Below are 23,823 nucleotides of genomic sequence, written 5' to 3'. Positions count from 1 at the left end.
ACTACTGTCATAATGATAAGGAAGAGGGAAAGATAACTCACCACTGTCATAATGATAAGGAAGAGGGAAAGATAACTCACTACTGTCATAATGATAAGGAAGAGGAAAAGATAACTCACTACTGTCATAATGATAAGGAAGAGGGAAAGATAACTCACTACTGTCATAATGATAAGGAAGAGTGAAAGATAACTCACTACTGTCATAATGATAAGGAAGAGAGAAAGATAACTCACTACTGTCATAATGATAAGGAAGAGGGAAAGATAACTCACTACTGTCATAATGATAAGGAAGAGGAAAGATAACTCACTACTGTCATAATGATAAGGAAGAGGGAAAGATAACTCACTACTGTCATAATGATAAGGAAGAGGGAAAGATAACTCACTACTGTCATAATGATAAGGAAGAGAGAAAGATAACTCACTACTGTCATAATGATAAGGAAGAGGGAAAGATAACTCACTACTGTCATAATGATAAGGAAGAGGGAAAGATAACTCACTACTGTCATAATGATAAGGAAGAGGGAAAGATAACTCACTACTGTCATAATGATAAGGAAGAGGAAAGATAACTCACACTGTCTAATGATAAGGAAGGAAAGATACTGTCATAATGATAAGGAAGAGGGAAAGATAACTCACTACTGTCATAATGATAAGGAAGAGGAAAAGATAACTCACTACTGTCATAATGATAAGGAAGAGGAAAAGATAACTCACTACTGTCATAATGATAAGGAAGAGGAAAGATAACTCACTACTGTCATAATGATAAGGAAGAGGAAAGATAACTCACTACTGTCATAATGATAAGGAAGAGGGAAAGATAACTCACTACTGTCATAATGATAAGGAAGAGGGAAAGATAACTCACTACTGTCATAATGATAAGGAAGAGGGAAAGATAACTCACTACTGTCATAATGATAAAGAAGAGGGAAAGATAACTCACTACTGTCATAATGATAAGGAAGAGGAAAGATAACTCACTACTGTCATAATGATAAGGAAGAGGAAAGATAACTCACTACTGTCATAATGATAAGGAAGAGGGAAAGATAACTCACTACTGTCATAATGATAAGGAAGAGGGAAAGATAACTCACTACTGTCATAATGATAAGGAAGAGGAAAGATAACTCACTACTGTCATAATGATAAGGAAGAGGGAAAGATAACTCACTACTGTCATAATGATAAGGAAGAGGAAAAGATAACTCACCACTGTCATAATGATAAGGAAGAGGGAAAGATAACTCATCACTGTTATAATGATAAGGAAGAGAGAAAGATAACTCATCACTGTCATAATGATAAGGAAGAGGGAAAGATAACTCACCACTGTCATAATGATAAGGAAGAGGGAAAGATAACTCACTACTGTCATAATGATAAGGAAGAGGGAAAGATAACTCACTACTGTCATAATGATAAGGAAGAGGGAAAGATAACTCACTACTGTCATAATGATAAGGAAGAGAGGAAAGATAACTCACTACTGTCATAATGATAAGGAAGAGAGAAAGATAACTCACTACTGTCATAATGATAAGGAAGAGGGAAAGATAACTCACTACTGTCATAATGATAAGGAAGAGGGAAAGATAACTCACCACTGTCATAATGATAAGGAAGAGGGAAAGATAACTCACTACTGTCATAATGATAAGGAAGAGGGAAAGATAACTCACTACTGTCATAATGATAAGGAAGAGGGAAAGATAACTCACTACTGTCATAATGATAAGGAAGAGGGAAAGATAACTCACTACTGTCATAATGATAAGGAAGAGGGAAAGATAACTCACTACTGTCATAATGATAAGGAAGAGAGGTAAAGATAACTCACTACTGTCATAATGATAAGGAAGAGGGAAAGATAACTCACTACTGTCATAATGATAAGGAAGAGGGAAAGATAACTCACTACTGTCATAATGATAAGGAAGAGGGAAAGATAACTCACTACTGTCATAATGATAAGGAAGAGGGAAAGATAACTCACTACTGTCATAATGATAAGGAAGAGGGAAAGATAACTCACTACTGTCATAATGATAAGGAAGAGGGAAAGATAACTCACTACTGTCATAATGATAAGGAAGAGGGAAAGATAACTCACTACTGTCATAATGATAAGGAAGAGAGAAAGATAACTCACTACTGTCATAATGATAAGGAAGAGGAAAAGATAACTCACTACTGTCATAATGATAAGGAAGAGGGAAAGATAACTCACCACTGTCATAATGATAAGGAAGAGAGAAAGATAACTCACTACTGTCATAATGATAAGGAAGAGGAAAGATAACTCACTCACTGTCATAATGATAAGGAAGAGGGAAAGATAACTCACTACTGTCATAATGATAAGGAAGAGGGAAAGATAACTCACTACTGTCATAATGATAAGGAAGAGAGAAAGATAACTCACTACTGTCATAATGATAAGGAAGAGGGAAAGATAACTCACTACTGTCATAATGATAAGGAAGAGGGAAAGATAACTCACTACTGTCATAATGATAAGGAAGAGGAAAGATAATCACTACTGTCATAATGATAAGGAAGAGGAAAGATAACTCACTACTGTCATAATGATAAGGAAGAGGGAAAGATAACTCACTACTGTCATAATGATAAGGAAGAGGGAAAGATAACTCACTACTGTCATAATGATAAGGAAGAGGGAAAGATAACTCACTACTGTCATAATGATAAGGAAGAGGGAAAGATAACTCACTACTGTCATAATGATAAGGAAGAGGGAAAGATAACTCACTACTGTCATAATGATAAGGAAGAGGAAAGATAACTCACTACTGTCATAATGATAAGGAAGAGGGAAAGATAACTCACTACTGTCATAATGATAAGGAAGAGGGAAAGATAACTCACTACTGTCATAATGATAAGGAAGAGGGAAAGATAACTCACTACTGTCATAATGATAAGGAAGAGAGAAAAGATAACTCACTACTGTCATAATGATAAGGAAGAGGGAAAGATAACTCACTACTGTCATAATGATAAGGAAGAGGAAAGATAACTCACTACTGTCATAATGATAAGGAAGAGGGAAAGATAACTCACACTGTCATAATGATAAGGAAGAGGGAAAGATAACTCACTACTGTCATAATGATAAGGAAGAGGGAAAGATAACTCACTACTGTCATAATGATAAAAGATAAGGAAAGATAACTCACTACTGTCATAATGATAAGGAAGAGGGAAAGATAACTCACTACTGTCATAATGATAAGGAAGAGAGAAAGATAACTCACTACTGTCATAATGATAAGGAAGAGGGAAAGATAACTCACTACTGTCATAATGATAAGGAAGAGAGGGAAAGATAACTCACTACTGTCATAATGATAAGGAAGAGGAAAAGATAACTCACTACTGTCATAATGATAAGGAAGAGGGAAAGATAACTCACTACTGTCATAATGATAAGGAAGAGGGAAAGATAACTCACTACTGTCATAATGATAAGGAAGAGGAAAAGATAACTCATCACTGTCATAATGATAAGGAAGAGAGAAAGATAACTCACTACTGTCATAATGATAAGGAAGAGTGAAAGATAACTCATCACTGTCATAATGATAAGGAAGAGAGAAAGATAACTCACTACTGTCATAATGATAAGGAAGAGGGAAAGATAACTCACTACTGTCATAATGATAAGGAAGAGGGAAAGATAACTCACTACTGTCATAATGATAAGGAAGAGGGAAAGATAACTCATCACTGTCATAATGATAAGGAAGAGAGAAAGATAACTCACTACTGTCATAATGATAAGGAAGAGGAAAAGATAACTCACTACTGTCATAATGATAAGGAAGAGGGAAAGATAACTCACTACTGTCATAATGATAAGGAAGAGGGAAAGATAACTCACTACTGTCATAATGATAAGGAAGAGAGAAAGATAACTCACTACTGTCATAATGATAAGGAAGAGAGAAAGATAACTCACTACTGTCATAATGATAAGGAAGAGAGAGAAAGATAACTCACTACTGTCATAATGATAAGGAAGAGGGAAAGATAACTCATCACTGTCATAATGATAAGGAAGAGGGAAAGATAACTCACTACTGTCATAATGATAAGGAAGAGGAAAAGATAACTCACCACTGTCATAATGATAAGGAAGAGGGAAAGATAACTCACTACTGTCATAATGATAAGGAAGAGGAAAAGATAACTCACTACTGTCATAATGATAAGGAAGAGGGAAAGATAACTCACTACTGTCATAATGATAAGGAAGAGAGAAAGATAACTCACTACTGTCATAATGATAAGGAAGAGGGAAAGATAACTCACTACTGTCATAATGATAAGGAAGAGGGAAAGATAACTCACTACTGTCATAATGATAAGGAAGAGGGAAAGATAACTCACTACTGTCATAATGATAAGGAAGAGGGAAAGATAACTCACTACTGTCATAATGATAAGGAAGAGGGAAAGATAACTCACTACTGTCATAATGATAAGGAAGAGGGAAAGATAACTCACTACTGTCATAATGATAAGGAAGAGGAAAGATAACTCACTCACTGTCATAATGATAAGGAAGAGGGAAAGATAACTCACTACTGTCATAATGATAAGGAAGAGGGAAAGATAACTCACCACTGTCATAATGATAAGGAAGAGGGAAAGATAACTCACTACTGTCATAATGATAAGGAAGAGGGAAAGATAACTCACTACTGTCATAATGATAAGGAAGAGGGAAAGATAACTCACTACTGTCATAATGATAAGGAAGAGGGAAAGATAACTCACTACTGTCATAATGATAAGGAAGAGGGAAAGATAACTCACTACTGTCATAATGATAAGGAAGAGGGAAAGATAACTCATCACTGTCATAATGATAAGGAAGAGGAAAAGATAACTCACTACTGTCATAATGATAAGGAAGAGGGAAAGATAACTCACTACTGTCATAATGATAAGGAAGAGGAAAAGATAACTCACTACTGTCATAATGATAAGGAAGAGGGAAAGATAACTCATCACTGTCATAATGATAAGGAAGAGGGAAAGATAACTCACTACTGTCATAATGATAAGGAAGAGGGAAAGATAACTCACTACTGTCATAATGATAAGGAAGAGGAAAAGATAACTCACTACTGTCATAATGATAAGGAAGAGGGAAAGATAACTCACTACTGTCATAATGATAAGGAAGAGGGAAAGATAACTCACTACTGTCATAATGATAAGGAAGAGGGAAAGATAACTCACTACTGTCATAATGATAAGGAAGAGGGAAAGATAACTCACTACTGTCATAATGATAAGGAAGAGGGAAAGATAACTCACTACTGTCATAATGATAAGGAAGAGGAAAAGATAACTCACTACTGTCATAATGATAAGGAAGAGGGAAAGATAACTCACTACTGTCATAATGATAAGGAAGAGGAAAAGATAACTCACTACTGTCATAATGATAAGGAAGAGGGAAAGATAACTCACTACTGTCATAATGATAAGGAAGAGGGAAAGATAACTCACTACTGTCATAATGATAAGGAAGAGGGAAAGATAACTCACTACTGTCATAATGATAAGGAAGAGGGAAAGATAACTCACTACTGTCATAATGATAAGGAAGAGGGAAAGATAACTCACTACTGTCATAATGATAAGGAAGAGGGAAAGATAACTCACTACTGTCATAATGATAAGGAAGAGGGAAAGATAACTCACTACTGTCATAATGATAAGGAAGAGGGAAAGAAACTCACTCACTGTCATAATGATAAGGAAGAGGGAAAGATAACTCACTACTGTCATAATGATAAGGAAGAGGGAAAGAGATAACTCATTACTGTCATAATAATAAGGAAGAGGGAAAGATAACTCACCACTGTCATAATGATAAGGAAGAGGGAAAGATAACTCACTACTGTCATAATGATAAGGAAGAGGGAAAGATAACTCACTACTGTCATAATGATAAGGAAGAGGGAAAGATAACTCACTACTGTCATAATGATAAGGAAGAGGGAAAGATAACTCACTACTGTCATAATGATAAGGAAGAGGGAAAGATAACTCACCACTGTCATAATGATAAGGAAGAGGAAAAGATAACTCACTACTGTCATAATGATAAGGAAGAGGGAAAGATAACTCACTACTGTCATAATGATAAGGAAGAGGGAAAGATAACTCACTACTGTCATAATGATAAGGAAGAGAGGAAAGATAACTCACTACTGTCATAATGATAAGGAAGAGGGAAAGATAACTCACTACTGTCATAATGATAAGGAAGAGGGAAAGATAACTCACTACTGTCATAATGATAAGGAAGAGGGAAAGATATAACTCACTACTGTCATAATGATAAGGAAGAGGGAAAGATAACTCACTACTGTCATAATGATAAGGAAGAGAGAAAGATAACTCACTACTGTCATAATGATAAGGAAGAGGGAAAGATAACTCACTACTGTCATAATGATAAGGAAGAGGGAAAGATAACTCACTACTGTCATAATGATAAGGAAGAGGGAAAGATAACTCACTACTGTCATAATGATAAGGAAGAGGGAAAGATAACTCACTACTGTCATAATGATAAGGAAGAGTGAAAGATAACTCACTACTGTCATAATGATAAGGAAGAGGGAAAGATAACTCACTACTGTCATAATGATAAGGAAGAGGGAAAGATAACTCACTACTGTCATAATGATAAGGAAGAGGGAAAGATAACTCACTACTGTCATAATGATAAGGAAGAGGGAAAGATAACTCACTACTGTCATAATGATAAGGAAGAGGGAAAGATAACTCACTACTGTCATAATGATAAGGAAGAGGAAAGATAACTCACTACTGTCATAATGATAAGGAAGAGGAAAAGATAACTCACTACTGTCATAATGATAAGGAAGAGGGAAAGATAACTCACTACTGTCATAATGATAAGGAAGAGGAAAGATAACTCACTACTGTCATAATGATAAGGAAGAGAGAAAGATAACTCACTACTGTCATAATGATAAGGAAGAGGAAAGATAACTCACTACTGTTATAATGATAAGGAAGAGAAAAAGATAACTCACTACTGTTATAATGATAAGGAAGAGGAAAGATAACTCACTACTGTTATAATGATAAGGAAGAGGAAAAGATAACTCACTACTGTTATAATGATAAGGAAGAGGGAAAGATAACTCACTACTGTCATAATGATAAGGAAGAGGAAAAGATAACTCACCACTGTCATAATGATAAGGAAGAGGGAAAGATAACTCACTACTGTCATAATGATAAGGAAGAGGGAAAGATAACTCACTACTGTCATAATGATAAGGAAGAGGGAAAGATAACTCACTACTGTCATAATGATAAGGAAGAGAGAAAGATAACTCACCACTGTCATAATGATAAGGAAGAGAGAAAGATAACTCACCACTGTCATAATGATAAGGAAGAGGGAAAGATAACTCACCACTGTCATAATGATAAGGAAGAGGAAAAGATAACTCACCACTGTTATAATGATAAGGAAGAGGGAAAGATAACTCACTACTGTCATAATGATAAGGAAAAGGAAAAGATAACTCACCACTGTTATAATGATAAGGAAGAGAGAAAGATAACTCACTACTGTCATAATGATAAGGAAGAGGAAAAGATAACTCACTACTGTCGTAATGATAAGGAAGAGGAAAAGATAACTCACCACTGTCATAATGATAAGGAAGAGGAAAAGATAACTCACTACTGTTATAATGATAAGGAAGAGGGAAAGATAACTCACCACTGTCATAATGATAAGGAAGAGAGAAAGATAACTCACCACTGTCATAATGATAAGGAAGAGAGAAAAATAACTCACTACTGTCATAATGATAAGGAAGAGGGAAAGATAACTCACTACTGTCATAATGATAAGGAAGAGGGAAAGATAACTCACTACTGTCATAATGATAAGGAAGAGGAAAAGATAACTCACTACTGTCATAATGATAAGGAAGAGTGAAAGATAACTCACTACTGTCATAATGATAAGGAAGAGAGAAAGATAACTCATCACTGTCATAATGATAAGGAAGAGAGAAAGATAACTCACTACTGTCATAATGATAAGGAAGAGTGAAAGATAACTCACTACTGTCATAATGATAAGGAAGAGGGAAAGATAACTCACTACTGTCATAATGATAAGGAAGAGAGAAAGATAACTCACTACTGTCATAATGATAAGGAAGAGTGAAAGATAACTCACTACTGTCATAATGATAAGGAAGAGAGAAAGATAACTCATCACTGTCATAATGATAAGGAAGAGAGAAAGATAACTCACCACTGTCATAATGATAAGGAAGAGGGAAAGATAACTCACTACTGTCATAATGATAAGGAAGAGGGAAAGATAACTCACTACTGTCATAATGATAAGGAAGAGGGAAAGATAACTCACTACTGTCATAATGATAAGGAAGAGGGAAAGATAACTCACTACTGTCATAATGATAAGGAAGAGGGAAAGATAACTCATCACTGTCATAATGATAAGGAAGAGGGAAAGATAACTCACCACTGTCATAATGATAAGGAAGAGGGAAAGATAACTCACTACTGTCATAATGATAAGGAAGAGGGAAAGATAACTCATCACTGTCATAATGATAAGGAAGAGGGAAAGATAACTCACTACTGTCATAATGATAAGGAAGAGGAAAAGATAACTCATCACTGTCATAATGATAAGGAAGAGGGAAAGATAACTCATCACTGTCATAATGATAAGGAAGAGGGAAAGATAACTCATCACTGTCATAATGATAAGGAAGAGGGAAAGATAACTCATCACTGTCATAATGAAAAGGAAGAGAGAAAGATAACTCACTACTGTCATAATGATAAGGAAGAGGGAAAGATAACTCACTACTGTCATAATGATAAGGAAGAGGGAAAGATAACTCATCACTGCATAATGATAAGGGAGAGAGAAAGATAACTCACTACTGTCATAATGATAAGGAAGACAGATCAATACCTCACTTCTATCATAATGATAAGTTATAAGGAATATCACTGTGGGATGGGAAGCATGAGAGAGAGAGAGATAATCATATGCTGCATTAAGGTTTGAAAATGTGTACCTTTAATTATATCTGTTGTTAGGTTACATTCTGTCATCCAGTCAACACTGAGCATCATGGCCGCCAGGTGAGCTCCAGCCGAATGGCCGCTAAGATAAACTCCTCTGTCATATACAGCATAGCAGATTAACATACTTCAAAAATCTATCATGATGTTGTGATGGCATTAATCTTCAAAATGAACAGATTCTAAAGCAAAATTTTGAATTTTCAAAATGTCTTTACTAAAAGGTTAGACAAGTTATTTGCTTTATAAAGATACCTTACCTTGAGCCTCTTTGAGTTGCCCATTTGATGATATAGGTCACTGCATCTTTGATCTGAGCTACAATTTCATCCATATTTGCTGAAAAAAATAACAATGTTAGAAAAATCTGAATTATATTGTATGATTGCCCCCTATATTTGTATGATTGCCATCCTATATGTGTATGATTGTCACTGCTATATTTGTATGGTTGTCTCCCCTATATTTGTAAGGTATTTTCATCTATATTTGTATGATTGTCTCCCCTATATTTGTCTGATTGCCCCCCTATATTTGTTTGATTGTCACCCCTATATTTGTATGGTTGTTTCCCCTTTATTTGTGTGATTTTCTCCCCTATTTCTTTATGATTGTCACTCCTATATTTGTAAATTGTCTTCCCTATATTTATAAGGTTGTCTCCCCTATATTTGTATGGTTGTTTCCCATTATATTTGTATGGTTGTCTCCCCTATACATGTATTTGCATAATTGTCCATCCTATATTTGTATGATTATTTCCCCTATATTTTTTGTAGTCTCCCTTTAATGGTATGGTTGTCTCCCCTATAATTGTATAATTGTCTCCCTTATATTTCTATGATTGCCACCTATATTTGTATGGTTTTCTCCCCTGTATTTGTAAGGTAGTTTCACCTATATTTGTATGATTGGCACCCCTATATTTGTATGGTTGTCTCCCCTTTATTTGTATGATCCCCCCATATATTTGTATGATTATTTCCCCTATATTTTTTTAGTGTCTCCCTTTAACTTTATGATTGTCTCCCCTTTCTTTGAATGGTTGTCTCTCCTATCTTTATATGGTTGTCTCCCCTATATATTTGTATGATTGTTTACCCTATATTTGTATGGTTGTTTTCTTTATATTAGTATGGTTGTCACCACTATATTTGTATGATTGTCTCCCTTTAACTTTATGATTGTCTCCCCTATATATGTGTATGATTGTTTACCCTATTTTTGTATGGTTGTTTTCTCTATATTTGTATGGTTGTCTCCCCTATATTTGTACGATTGTCTCCCCTTTCTTTGAATGATTGTCTCTCCTATCTTTATATGGTTGTCTCCCCTATATATTTGTATGATTGTTTACCCTATATTTGTATGGTTGTTTTCTTTATATTAGTATGGTTGTCACCCCTAAATTTGTATGATTGTCTCCCCTATCTGTAAAAATAATAGATCACATGTTCTATACCTTGTGTACATGATACACTAAAATGTCAATTTATTTGAATGCAACAGAAAATTTATATAAATTAATTTGACTGACACAAACCTTCAGGTGCATACTCATATCCCACGGGTATGACAACAGCACCAGCCTTCACTAGCGGAGCAGCCATAAAACTTGACTTTTCTCGTCTGTAATGGGTAAGATTGTTTATCAAAAAAATTTAATAGCTGTTTTATTGTTATCTATATATTTTTTTTCTTTTTGATAAATGTGATCTTTTAATCCACCAAATGATGGAGATAATACCTGTACATGCAAACCATACCCATGTTATAAGCTAGATTATTTTATATACATTTGCAAATCACTTTCAAAATCATTAAAAATAAATGTGAAATAAAAAAAACTCACTCTAAAAACTGCCAATATCCTCCATGTATATAAACAAAGACAGGAGCACCTATAGCGAACAAAATTCAAAACATCAACTTTCCTGATAAACAGAACTTCTGTATAAAATTAATACATGTATACATGTAACACATTTCAGGAATTACCCTAGTTAAGTCTTAAGGCAAAAATAAACTAAATAGTATATAGAAAAAAGAGTCATAAGAATTTGTTTAAAATGATCAGAAGTCAATTAAAATTACATAAACTTGATATTTTCATGCAGAAGTACTGATATAAAACATTTAAACAAGAAAGAAAACATCAAGAAGGGATTTCTCTACCTTGTGACAAAGACTTGGCTCCAAATATGTCCAACTTCTGTTTAGGCTTGTTTCCATAAGGAATGTCCAACTGGCAATCCAAATCTTGCTTGGCATGTTCACTTTCTGTTAAAAAGTTTAAATTCATATAGCTAATCTGTTAACAAACCTGTGAACAGTTTCATCTTTATCTAAAAGTGCATGGTCATGAAAATGATAGAGGGTGCTGGATTATCTGTAACAATGCGCATGATTTGATATAAACATATTCACTGCCTCTGTCAGGTTTCCAAGTCCGGACCTCTAGGTTACTAGTCTGATACTTAACTAATCCAGCTAAAAAGAAGTTCTCTCTAGCCGAGTGGTATATTGTGGCTTGTATTCATCAGGGTTACATATCCTTTGACTAAGAACTTCAGAAACCAAACTTATTTGTATTCATTCTTAGAATATAATACCTATTCAGTCCTAAAAAATGTTTTAATTACCTATCCCAATGACCTGAGCATGATCAGCAACAACAACATCAGCTTCCATTCGCTTTGTCCATTTTGATGGAGAATACTGGTAGTCTAACTCCTGGAAAAATACCATTATCAACTTACTATCTTGTAAATCTTGGTCATATAACAACTAGTTCAGATTCAAAGACACTAGAAATGCCTGTGAAATATAAATCCTCCACCCCTTCATATATTAAATGGGACAGGTATTTCATGAATAGGATTATAATTATATCCTTATGTTTTGATGTCATAAACACAAAATATCTGGTTGCCACTTAGATAAAGTAAGTTTATATCAACTAGTTATAGTATTACAGGTTATTTCTGCATTTGACATTTATCTTTTAAATGTCAAACAATTTACATTTGTATTTATGCCAACATACCAGTTACTACTTCACTCAAGAAACAAATGATAAAGGTTCGTTTAGATAGCTAATGTTAACCTGTGCAATATAGACAAGTACATGTCAATACACATATACCTATGAAAAAGTTATTCAAGTGTAGGTATAGGCGTTCAGATCACAGAAGGGTGATAACACTAACAGTAAACAAAACACAATGGGTTCATTTATGTTACGTCGATAAGATCTATGTTGTGAAGGAGTGCATAATTATTCTGAAATTATTAAATATCTATCTATTACTTAGATATACTGTAGTGAATTACATACATATACTCTACAGTCTGACTCTTTCGGCTAAAGCACTGATGTTGGTTTTGTTTTAAGTTTTCACATTGAAAAAAACAAATGATCTCCATACATGTACATATAAATATTTATCAGGTATTATTTTTCGAAAATGATATTTATCTTTTATTTCATACAGAAGTAACTTTATTTTTAAGAAAAATGAAAAAAAGAAAAAGTTAGTAATCTATAACCGTTTCTAATATATGTCATTTTATCGTTATGTAATTGTTATCATGCAATTACCCATCAGATCCCCATCAGATAATTACCCTCATTTACGGTTGTGTATTGCAAACCTACCTGACTCAGGGTTTTAATTGCTTCCCCATCATTTACAGTGTGTATGTAAACCTACCTGACTCATGGTTTTAATTGCTTCCCCATCATTTACAGTGTGTATGTAAACCTACCTGACTCAGGGTTTTAATTGCTTCCCCATCATTTACAGTGTGTATGTAAACCTACCTGACTCAGGGTTTTAATTGCTTCCCCATCATTTACAGTGTGTATGTAAACCTACCTGACTCAGGGTTTTAATTGCTTCCCCATCATTTACAGTGTGTATGTAAACCTACCTGACTCAGGGTTTTAATTGCTTCCCCATCATTTACAGTGTGTATGTAAACCTACCTGACTCAGGGTTTTAATTGCTTCCCCATCATTTACAGTGTGTATGTAAACCTACCTGACTCAGGGTTTTAATTGCTTCCCCATCATTTACAGTGTGTATGTAAACCTACCTGACTCATGGTTTTAATTGCTTCCCCATCATTTACAGTGTGTATGTAAACCTACCTGACTCAGGGTTTTAATTGCTTCCCCATCATTTACAGTGTGTATGTAAACCTACCTGACTCAGGGTTTTAATTGCTTCCCCATCATTTACAGTGTGTATTGCAAACCTACCTGACTCAGGGTTTTAATTGCTTCCCCATCATTTACAGTGTGTATGTAAACCTACCTGACTCAGGGTTTTAATTGCTTCCCCATCATTTACAGTGTGTATGTAAACCTACCTGACTCAGGGTTTTAATTGCTTCCCCATCATTTACAGTGTGTATGTAAACCTACCTGACTCAGGGTTTTAATTGCTTCCCCATCATTTACATTGTGTATGTAAACCTACCTGACTCAGGGTTTTAATTGCTTCCCCATCATTTACAGTGTGTATGTAAACCTACCTGACTCAGGGTTTTAATTGCTTCCCCATCATTTACAGTGTGTATGTAAACCTACCTGACTCAGGGTTTTAATTGCTTCCCCATCATTTACAGTGTGTATGTAAACCTACCTGACTCAGGGTTTTAATTGCTTCCCCATCATTTACAGTGTGTATGTAAACCTACCTGACTCAGGGTTTTAATTGCTTCCCCATCATTTACAGTGTGTATGTAAACCTACCTGACTCAGGGTTTTAATTGCTTCCCCATCATTTACAGTGTGTATGTAAACCTACCTGACTCAGGGTTTTAATTGCTTCCCCATCATTTACAGTGTGTATGTAAACCTACCTGACTCAGGGTTTTAATTGCTTCCCCATCATTTACAGTGTGTATGTAAACCTACCTGACTCATGGTTTTAATTGCTTCCCCATCATTTACAGTGTGTATGTAAACCTACCTGACTCAGGGTTTTAATTGCTTCCCCATCATTTACAGTGTGTATGTAAACCTACCTGACTCAGGGTTTTAATTGCTTCCCCATCATTTACAGTGTGTATGTAAACCTACCTGACTCAGGGTTTTAATTGCTTCCCCATCATTTACAGTGTGTATGTAAACCTACCTGACTCAGGGTTTTAATTGCTTCCCCATCATTTACAGTGTGTATGTAAACCTACCTGACTCAGGGTTTTAATTGCTTCCCCATCATTTACAGTGTGTATGTAAACCTACCTGACTCTGAGTTTTAATTGCTTCCCCATCATTTACAGTGTGTATGTAAACCTACCTGACTCAGGGTTTTAATTGCTTCCCCATCATTTACAGTGTGTATGTAAACCTACCTGACTCAGGGTTTTAATTGCTTCCCCATCATTTACAGTGTGTATGTAAACCTACCTGACTCAGGGTTTTAATTGCTTCCCCATCATTTACAGTGTGTATGTAAACCTACCTGACTCAGGGTTTTAATTGCTTCCCCATCATTTACAGTGTGTATGTAAACCTACCTGACTCAGGGTTTTAATTGCTTCCCCATCATTTACAGTGTGTATGTAAACCTACCTGACTCAGGGTTTTAATTGCTTCCCCATCATTTACAGTGTGTATGTAAACCTACCTGACTCAGGGTTTTAATTGCTTCCCCATCATTTACAGTGTGTATGTAAACCTACCTGACTCTGAGTTTTAATTGCTTCCCCATCATTTACAGTGTGTATGTAAACCTACCTGAATCAGGGTTTTAAATGCTTCCCCATCATTTACAGTGTGTATGTAAACCTACCTGACTCAGGGTTTTAATTGCTTCCCCATCATTTACAGTTGTGTATTGTAAACCTACCTGACTCAGGGTTTTAATTGCTTCCCCATCATTTACAGTGTGTATGTAATACTACCTGACTCAGGGTTTTAATTGCTTCCCCATCATTTACAGTGTGTATGTAAACCTACCTGACTCAGGGTTTTAATTGCTTCCCCATCATTTACAGTGTGTATGTAAACCTACCTGACTCAGGGTTTTAATTGCTTCTCCATCATTTACAGTGTGTATGTAAACCTACCTGACTCAGGGTTTTAATTGCTTCCCCATCATTTACAGTGTGTATGTAAACCTACCTGACTCAGGGTTTTAATTGCTTCCCCATCATTTACAGTGTGTATGTAAACCTACCTGACTCTGAGTTTTAATTGCTTCCCCATCATTTACAGTGTGTATGTAAACCTACCTGACTCAGGGTTTTAATTGCTTCCCCATCATTTACAGTGTGTATGTAAACCTACCTGACTCAGGGTTTTAATTGCTTCCCCATCATTTACAGTGTGTATGTAAACCTACCTGACTCAGGGTTTTAATTGCTTCCCCATCATTTACAGTGTGTATGTAAACCTACCTGACTCAGGGTTTTAATTGCTTCCCCATCATTTACAGTGTGTATGTAAACCTACCTGACTCAGGGTTTTAATTGCTTCCCCATCATTTACAGTGTGTATGTAAACCTACCTGACTCGGGGTTTTAATTGCTTCCCCATCATTTACAGTGTGTATGTAAACCTACCTGACTCAGGGTTATAATTGCTTCCCCATCATTTACAGTGTGTATGTAAACCTACCTGACTCAGGGTTTTAATTGCTTCCCCATCATTTACAGTGTGTATGTAAACCTACCTGACTCGGAGTTTTCTGGTAGCTGTTATCCCAGTCCATGGTTGGTCGGGGGTCAACAATCCAACTCGCTAACTAAAAATTTACCAAAATTTGTTATTCATTTTGATTCATATTTGTCAATACTTTGTGAATTCTCACCACTGTATATTAAGCTGCTTTTAATGTTTTAAGAATCTAACCCTGTGATAGGAGTAAAGTGGCATTGAAGCTGCTGATGGGGATCTACCCACTGAATGCAGAGGCTAAATTCACATGTTTAGTATTATCATTCATCTGTATAAGAAGCTAGGAGACAGCAATGAAGATGATGGCCAAGGCAGCAAAAAGATTTTCATGCTGGGTTCAGATGAAGAAAAGTACCAGTAGCTGGCCTGGACACCCATCAACAACACAGTTAGCACTGACCATCATAGCTGACCCCGCTCAATGGTGAGGCGACAGCTGTGAGTGGGGAACACAAGTTACTGTTGACATTGAAAGCATCTTAGTGCGAGGCATACAAATAAGGAAATGTATATTTTAATGTTGTGCAAATACTTCATTCACGTTATTAGGTCTCGATCTGATCATGACAAGTGTACTGTAAAAAATAATACTTACTTGACCCATTTTGGGCGTTTACGTTTGTAGAAAGTGGGACAAACCAAATCTGACCTTAACTGTTAATGGTCCTTGTCGATATCACAATCATTATCATTAAATGTATTCATATCTACAAGTATTGTAAACACCATCCTTGATACTCCAGAGGTTACTATCACTGATGTGATATCCACCCCTGGGTTACAATCACTGATGTGATATCCATCCCTGGACTATCTCATAATAAAACTGGAGGCAACAGAAGACAATCTGACAAAGCTAATTTGATCATTTGATGTACATCATAGGAACACTAAGGAAGTCACTAAAAGCATGTGATTTGTTAGAACAAATTTTATTATACTGCCTTTGAACACTCTGTTCCCGTCTGACGACAACCATCTGTCAGAAATCTATCATCTGTCATTCAGAGCTACATGTACGTTAGCTACTGTTGTAGCGGAAAAGATATCACCTTCTGACTGAAAAGTCAGTCAGAAGGTGATATCTTTTCCGCTACAACAGTAGCTAACGTACATGTTGCTCTATACATGTATGTCATCACAGCTAAGCTACGTGTGACATCACAGCTAGTGATTGGTCAATTATTTTCTCTTTAACTGTCTCCAGTTTTACTATGAGATATTAACGTCAGTGAGTAACCCCTGGAGTATCAAGGATGTGTAAACACAAAAACGTAGCTTAGTAGATCTATTTATGCAAATAATTTTCTTCTTCCAGCATGCGGCTGGCAAAGACTTTTTTCAGTTTTGGAAAATAGAATTACGTTAGGAAAGCATCTTTTAATTTGTGTCTTATAAAAAGAACGTAAAAAATGCGACTAAAATTGTGATATTCGAAAGAACCTACTTACAAGGACATGTTGGTGTAACGATGGATGCTTTGAGCTACTTTCACTTTCACTTGACAAATAAAGCTGGGTTTCACTTTCACTGTTTACTTTCGTATTGCTAGTTTCCATTTCGTGTAAAGTTATTTTTACTTCTACATAATTCCGTCCATCAATGAATTTCTAAGTATAATCTCTTTTTAAGATAAAAGTGTACATGAAATTAATCTAGAAGATCCACCACAACACAAAATACGCCGAATCTCCAATGGATACATAAAATTTAGCCACATTTTCGAACTAACATGGCGTCAAATTTGAACACTCCGGCAGATTTCCTTACACGGAAAGGAGCAGGTAAGTTTTGTTTCTACAGAAATGCCGTTAAAATAATTGTCTGCTTAAGAATATGTTTTGTTTTGTTTTTTAAATATCACTGAATCACTTTTGTAAGATACTCTCTCTCAATTTTCAATTTTTTGATAACAAATAAATTCACGCCACGACATGCTGCTGCATGCTCCGTTGGTACATGATATAGACTAGCTGAGAGTGACAATAGTCGCCATCTAAATGACAGGGGCATTGCAATTTGAATAAACGGACATATTTTCTCACATTAGTACACCGTAATATGTACATACATGCAGTATCGTGCATATACATTATCTACATCTATATAGAATCTCGTGGTCGACTACTCCAACAATAGAGGTATAGCCACAGGGACTTGTAACGTAGGCTGTGAGAAAGTCTGCTGTGTATACATGTGTACTATATATACTATATAAAAGGACAAGGGAACCAACGACTGCATTTTCCACGTTCATAGTGAAATAAAGGTTTGTTAATATATTATTTCGTGTTTGAAGTTGTGTTTTCCATGTCGAAAATTTATTTAAGAATATATTGGTATTAAATATGTACATATTTATCCATGTTTGACGGAATACGGGCGACTTTTGTAGAGGCAGTTGTACCTCTTCCAAGCGAGCCGTTGGTTCCCTTGTCCTTTTATATAGTATATATAGTACACATGTATACACAGCAGACTTTCTCACAGCCTACGTTACAAGTCCCTGTGGGTATAGCACAACGAGACACTTTTGGAACATTACGTCGTGTCTAACCTCTAACTTCGGATAGGTCATTTACCCGATGCTGAGGGTAACATTTTCAATGTTTGGATTGTGACAATATAAAACGTTTAAATCATAATTAAATAGTCACCAATGTCAAATACCTACCTCTTTTTCATAAATCAACAAGTATTTTGACAAAATCAACCGTAAAATCCATCTAAAACAAATACTTACATCTCCTAACGTAAACTTTCATAACCCAGACAAAACTTCATGTTGAAAGCGGTCCGGCCGGTAAATAGAAAAAACTAATTGCAAATACCCCAAAACGTTTGCACTGCCTTTACTTTAATTTACTTGCATTCTGCCTGCATGAATCCATGTACCGTTTTTTGCAGTAACCAGCCACCATATTTAAAACTAGGTCAAAATGTTACGGAAAAGAATCATCATATCTAATCCGCTAAAATACTATTTAATGAGGCCTCAAGTTATGGTTTTCCTAGATCAATGGGATAATTAATACCTTAACTGTAAGTATACATCAATGTTATCACTGTTAGAGCAAGAAATATTGATATTATTGCACTTTTCCTTCCGCTTTCATCTGCACATAGGTCAAGAACTGTCAGTGATTGCCGGTTCTCACATGCTTCATATTTTCTACACTCACTTTAATCGATTTGGTTTATTTAGTTTTTCGTCCTATTAACAGCAAGGGTCATCATGTTATATTATCCCCGAATGTTATATGTTATTACATTAATTATTTGACTACACTAAGATCTACTGACTTTTACAGCCGTGCTATATAAACCCCTACCGCTCTACCGCTGACTTGTATGAGTGTAACCGATTTGAAGAGTTTTACGTGCCGTCACGCTATCGTTTCTGGGCACCAAGAAATGAGTGTACTGTAGCCGTGTTATTTATAGACTGGAGTACTGTCGCCAAATCCACAGGTAAATTGGTACTGAATGCTACGCTCTGGCCTCTCGTCCAGCTTAACAAAACTGAATGACTAGTTAGCTTAACCGATCTATATATCATCAACAATGCGTCTGTATCTACTTAAAAACAAAACAAATATTCTTCAAATTGCATCAACATTCACTTGACTAGTATTTCTTTATTTCAGATATTTTAACAAATCTTCATATTTCTAGCAAAATTGCATATGAAACTCCTTATAGATCTAGCAATGCTCATTACGTAGGGAACCTCCATATTATTTCCCGGCTGCAGGCCGTATGCAAAAAGTCAAAACACACGTGGGATTTATAAGATGGGTCCTAAATTGTCCTATATTTAGGATTTTCAATGAGTGGTTTGTAAAATTATTTCAGTAAAACTGACAAGCTACAAGGTTAGTGGCATTTTTAACCGTACTTTTATAATTAGCCATCAGCTTGGATCTGGAGCCGTACAGGTAGTGACTTTTACTCACCATGTGATTATTGTAAGCCAACGTACAATGTATCTGCTATCCAATTGCTCTTTAAAGTTTGTTAATGATCTTAAACACACTTTTAACTTATTGTGGCAATTTTAAGTAACTAGATAATAATAATTTCAAATAGTTCTGATAACTATTCATGTGTAATATCTCCAGACATTGACATGTGTACGGAGTACGGCAGACTGGCAATATTTTTGACATGTTCTGCAAGATATATTTCAGTTACGGTGGCGAATAAAAGAAAACAAACACAGTGCAATTATATTACGTTATTTCTTCTAAATACAACACTTCTTTGTTCAAGTTGTCAAGCATTTATTGTGAATGTTTTGCAATGAAATTACCACCTTTATAACATTGAATTTGTGGTTCCGCGGACATCCTTTTCCCAAAAATTTTTGAATGCGCAAAATATACTAATAGTAGATTTTTTTCAGCATTTTCTGCCCTAAGAAAAAAACACATGTGCAAAGAACACTGGTGTGTAAGTTACACAAGTTTTTACGGTATTTGTAACAATTATGATTGTGTTTGGAACAGCTGATGTAGCCAGTGATTTACCTGTGGTTGGCGACAGTACTCGAGTCTATAAATAGCTACACAGTGAGCCGGCCAGTGTCTAGTACTTTTGCTTATAAACTTCGAATCTGATTGTAAATCATAAACTTGATTATTAGCAAAATCAATCAGATCATCTTCATCAGTACCCTAAATGTTTTTATATCGCCAGTATTTGTTCTACTTGACGCATGCGTGGCGGCAGTTTTTAAGTTTTACAAAAAGCTAGCGGCTTTGCTAGGCCTAGTGAAAGATTAAGTTTTTGCGACCATGACTGAGTAAATACTGCAATATTTTTCAAAAATTAAAAATCTACAGTAATGTTGTAACCGTTATAGTCAATATGTTTACATTACGGTAGCTGTTCAATCAGATTGTTTATATTTCTTCAGCTGAAGTACCAGATGAAGTAAACAAAATCCTTACTTCCTCAGAATGTATCCTTGCGATAACAAAACCAAAACTTATATCTGACTTAATGTGATACATGATAGTCACCTAGCTTATTGAAAATAGATATCATAGCTTCGTTAGCTTCCATATGCCTACTAGAACAAATTTTGAGGAGAAATGGCCACGATCTTTTGACAGTGTACCAAGGATTTGTTACTACGTCCTTGGTCAAGCAGACACATGTTTTATGCATCAAAATTTCCATTACAATGATTATAATACATAAATGGTCAACCTACGCTTAATCAGTGATTTATATTTCTTATCAAGACATTGGGACAGAAAATCGAGTGATCTGTCTCCAACGCATGCAGTATTGTAAGGGAGATAACTCAAAGTACAGATGGTCATTACAAAAAAGTTACAGTACTATTAATCAATGTAAAACAAAAAAGATATCTGTATTAATATTTTGGGCATTAAAAATCAAATAAAATATGGAATAAAATGAAATACAATGTAGGCTTATATGAAATAATGTTATTTTTCATCAATTCTTTTTAATGTTAATGACATTGCTTTTACTAGATTAAAGATATCTATGATTTGTATTTTAAGGAGACAATTCACTCAGGTTAATTCTTTTACATAACCAAGAAGCAAACTATGGCATAAATGTATTGTTCTATATTTCTTATGAAACATATAACATAAAATATTGACAAATTCCACGTCAATGTTTAGTATTTTAATTGATAATGTTGTAATTACAAATCGTTGATCAATACGATTAAGCAGGTACAATATGTACGATGTACTCATACCCGAGCCAAAGTCACGCATGTTAAACAAATGAACTACATAACCACTGAGGAGGTGATAAAATGATTTTGAGGCAACATGATTCACCTTATAAGGTAAACACACTACTGTCAGCGATTTGAGCAGTTTTAGACAAGGACAGGGTTCGGCATACAATGTGTAATGGCGGACGGCGAGCGAGTTTGAACATTTCACGCGCATTTCACCACCATGGGCTTTTCTGGCATATCGCAGTAAAACCGACTGATCTAATTTCCATTAAACTGGATTTTTTCCGATTTTTTGTGCAAATTTTAATGTTCTCTTAGACTGAATTGTCCCTTTAATGAGAGTCAGTAAATGGTAAATAATAGTTTCTTAAAATGAAATGAAACAAGTAGTTTATTTATTACATGTAATTTATTCTATTTACATCTTAGAATCATGATTCAATATTAAGATTGATATTTCAAGTCATTGTTTAATTAATATTTTTTTCAAATATTACTTGAGAAGTGCATTTAAAAAGAAAAAAAAATCATAAGAGAAATATATACCTTTCATATGGATAACTAATACAGTGATTATTATTTTCATTATTGCATATATATTTTTTACCAATTATATCTTTGTGTTGATTTTAATATTTAACAATTGATATTGGCCTATAATCTCTAGTTTGGAAAAAAATAAGCCAATGGTTCATTTCTAATTTACTAGCATTTAGCCATTTAATTGGTAAGTATGGTTATACATGACTGTAAAGTATAATCAATGTACTGTATACATGATAATTAACATTATCAGACATGTTAACCTTTGGTGAGCAAAAAGAGGTAGATTTTTGACTCAAAAGCGGTAGCATTACACGCGGCATTTTTTGCGACGCGTCAGAGATATATAAATATCAATAATATGCAAAATAATTACAAAAACATATTTTGTTAACTAATTATGATTTAACTTTAATTATTACCATAGGCCTTGCATTGGTGGCTCATTTTGTATTTTTTAAATGTTAATTAAGGCTTACATTAAATTTAGAAGATGAAAAATGCCAATAAATACATTGTATACTTTTATTTCAATGCTATTTATCACCTTTTTCAATTATACATTTTGTCTATTTTTTTGTGTTTTTTCCACTTTTTTTTTTTTTTTTGTAATACATACTGGACTCGTTTTCTTTTGATTTATGCAAGAAAAAATACAAATTTTTGTTTCTGAAATTTACACCAATATTCTAGAGAAATAATCACCCTGAAAAAAATAATAACTTTTTTTTAATGATATCCTGAAAAAATATACCAAAATCCGGCTCCTTTATTAGAATCAACCCATTCCAAAATGGCGGCCATTACGATTGCAAAGTTTATGATTTTCAGCAGACACTGTATGCCTATTTTACATTAAAAACGTGAGTAAATCATTTCAATTATAAGTAGTGTTTGTTTTTGAAATGATGCTTACTATTTTTAAGCACACAATTTATTGAAAGGCCAGCTCAGACACAAGCCAAGGTGGAACTAGCCCCAGGCTGCTAATTAGCACCAGTGGGTGTTGGTCAGGGAGTGTTCACACCTCCTTTGTATACTTAATTATGAAGCAAGTCACCCTACTCAGTCTGGTATGCATTTTGAAACCACCATGGCAGCCCCAACCGACTATGAAAAATTCAGAAATCGGAAGAAGAAAAAAATGAAGACGATGTTTTGCAGAAATCGGAATATTTGGATATTAAAGCAGTAGGCGGAATATCAGTCTCAAAAGCGGTAGACTTCCGCCAGAATCGGTAGGGTTAACATGTCTGGACATTATCGATAGTCACTAAAAGGTATAAATCAAATGCAAGTACATAACTTAATACAAATTAAATAATGAGAATACAACAAATATCTGACACAACTTAGTTGCCCAGTAATTAATAGCTACAACTAAATCAATCATTTATATCCATTCTGTTAAAAATTGTTTTAAGCTCTCTTGTGCAAAATGTACTTATGTGTTTGATTTTGATTAATGACGGTCACAAGTAAATTAGTTTATTCTATCAATATATTGACAGCATATATACTCAGATGCCTCTTGACATTTCTTTTAAATTTTAGAAAGTATATTTTCAAATACATTTATTCAGGAAATACAGTATACTGTAGAAACATGTGGACATTGATATTTTGGGTTTTTTGTGGTAGGGTATGTATATTTCATAAATCACTGAAATGTTATAAGG

General features: G+C 34.7%; 2 protein-coding genes across 2 annotated transcripts in view; one reads left to right on the top strand and one right to left on the bottom strand.

The window, feature by feature from the left end:
• Window positions 1–9,101: 9,101 nt before the first annotated feature.
• On the bottom strand, window positions 9,102–17,401 carry LOC138311441 (kynurenine formamidase-like). Its single transcript, XM_069252812.1, has 9 exons — window positions 17,322–17,401; window positions 16,466–16,524; window positions 15,866–15,937; window positions 11,822–11,912; window positions 11,355–11,459; window positions 11,032–11,080; window positions 10,723–10,808; window positions 9,440–9,518; window positions 9,102–9,276 (listed from the first exon to the last, which is right to left on the bottom strand). The coding sequence occupies exons 2-9, from the start codon at window positions 16,472–16,474 to the stop codon at window positions 9,102–9,104; spliced, it is 666 nt and encodes a 221-aa protein (XP_069108913.1). The 5' UTR covers window positions 16,475–16,524; window positions 17,322–17,401.
• A 108-nt stretch (window positions 17,402–17,509) lies between these two features.
• The window catches only part of LOC138307207 (coiled-coil alpha-helical rod protein 1-like), an 81,468-nt gene continuing 75,154 nt past the window's right edge, over window positions 17,510–23,823 (top strand). Inside the window, 1 exon segment of the mRNA XM_069247845.1 lies at window positions 17,510–17,654. Within this exon segment, the coding sequence (XP_069103946.1) occupies window positions 17,603–17,654 (52 nt within the window). The 5' untranslated portion in view covers window positions 17,510–17,602.

Source organism: Argopecten irradians, chromosome 1 (genome assembly GCF_041381155.1).
Source record: "Argopecten irradians isolate NY chromosome 1, Ai_NY, whole genome shotgun sequence".
NCBI classification, from domain to species: Eukaryota; Metazoa; Mollusca; class Bivalvia; order Pectinida; family Pectinidae; genus Argopecten; species Argopecten irradians.
Note: the sequence above shows the minus strand (reverse complement) of the source record. Positions and strands in the feature narration are given on the sequence as shown.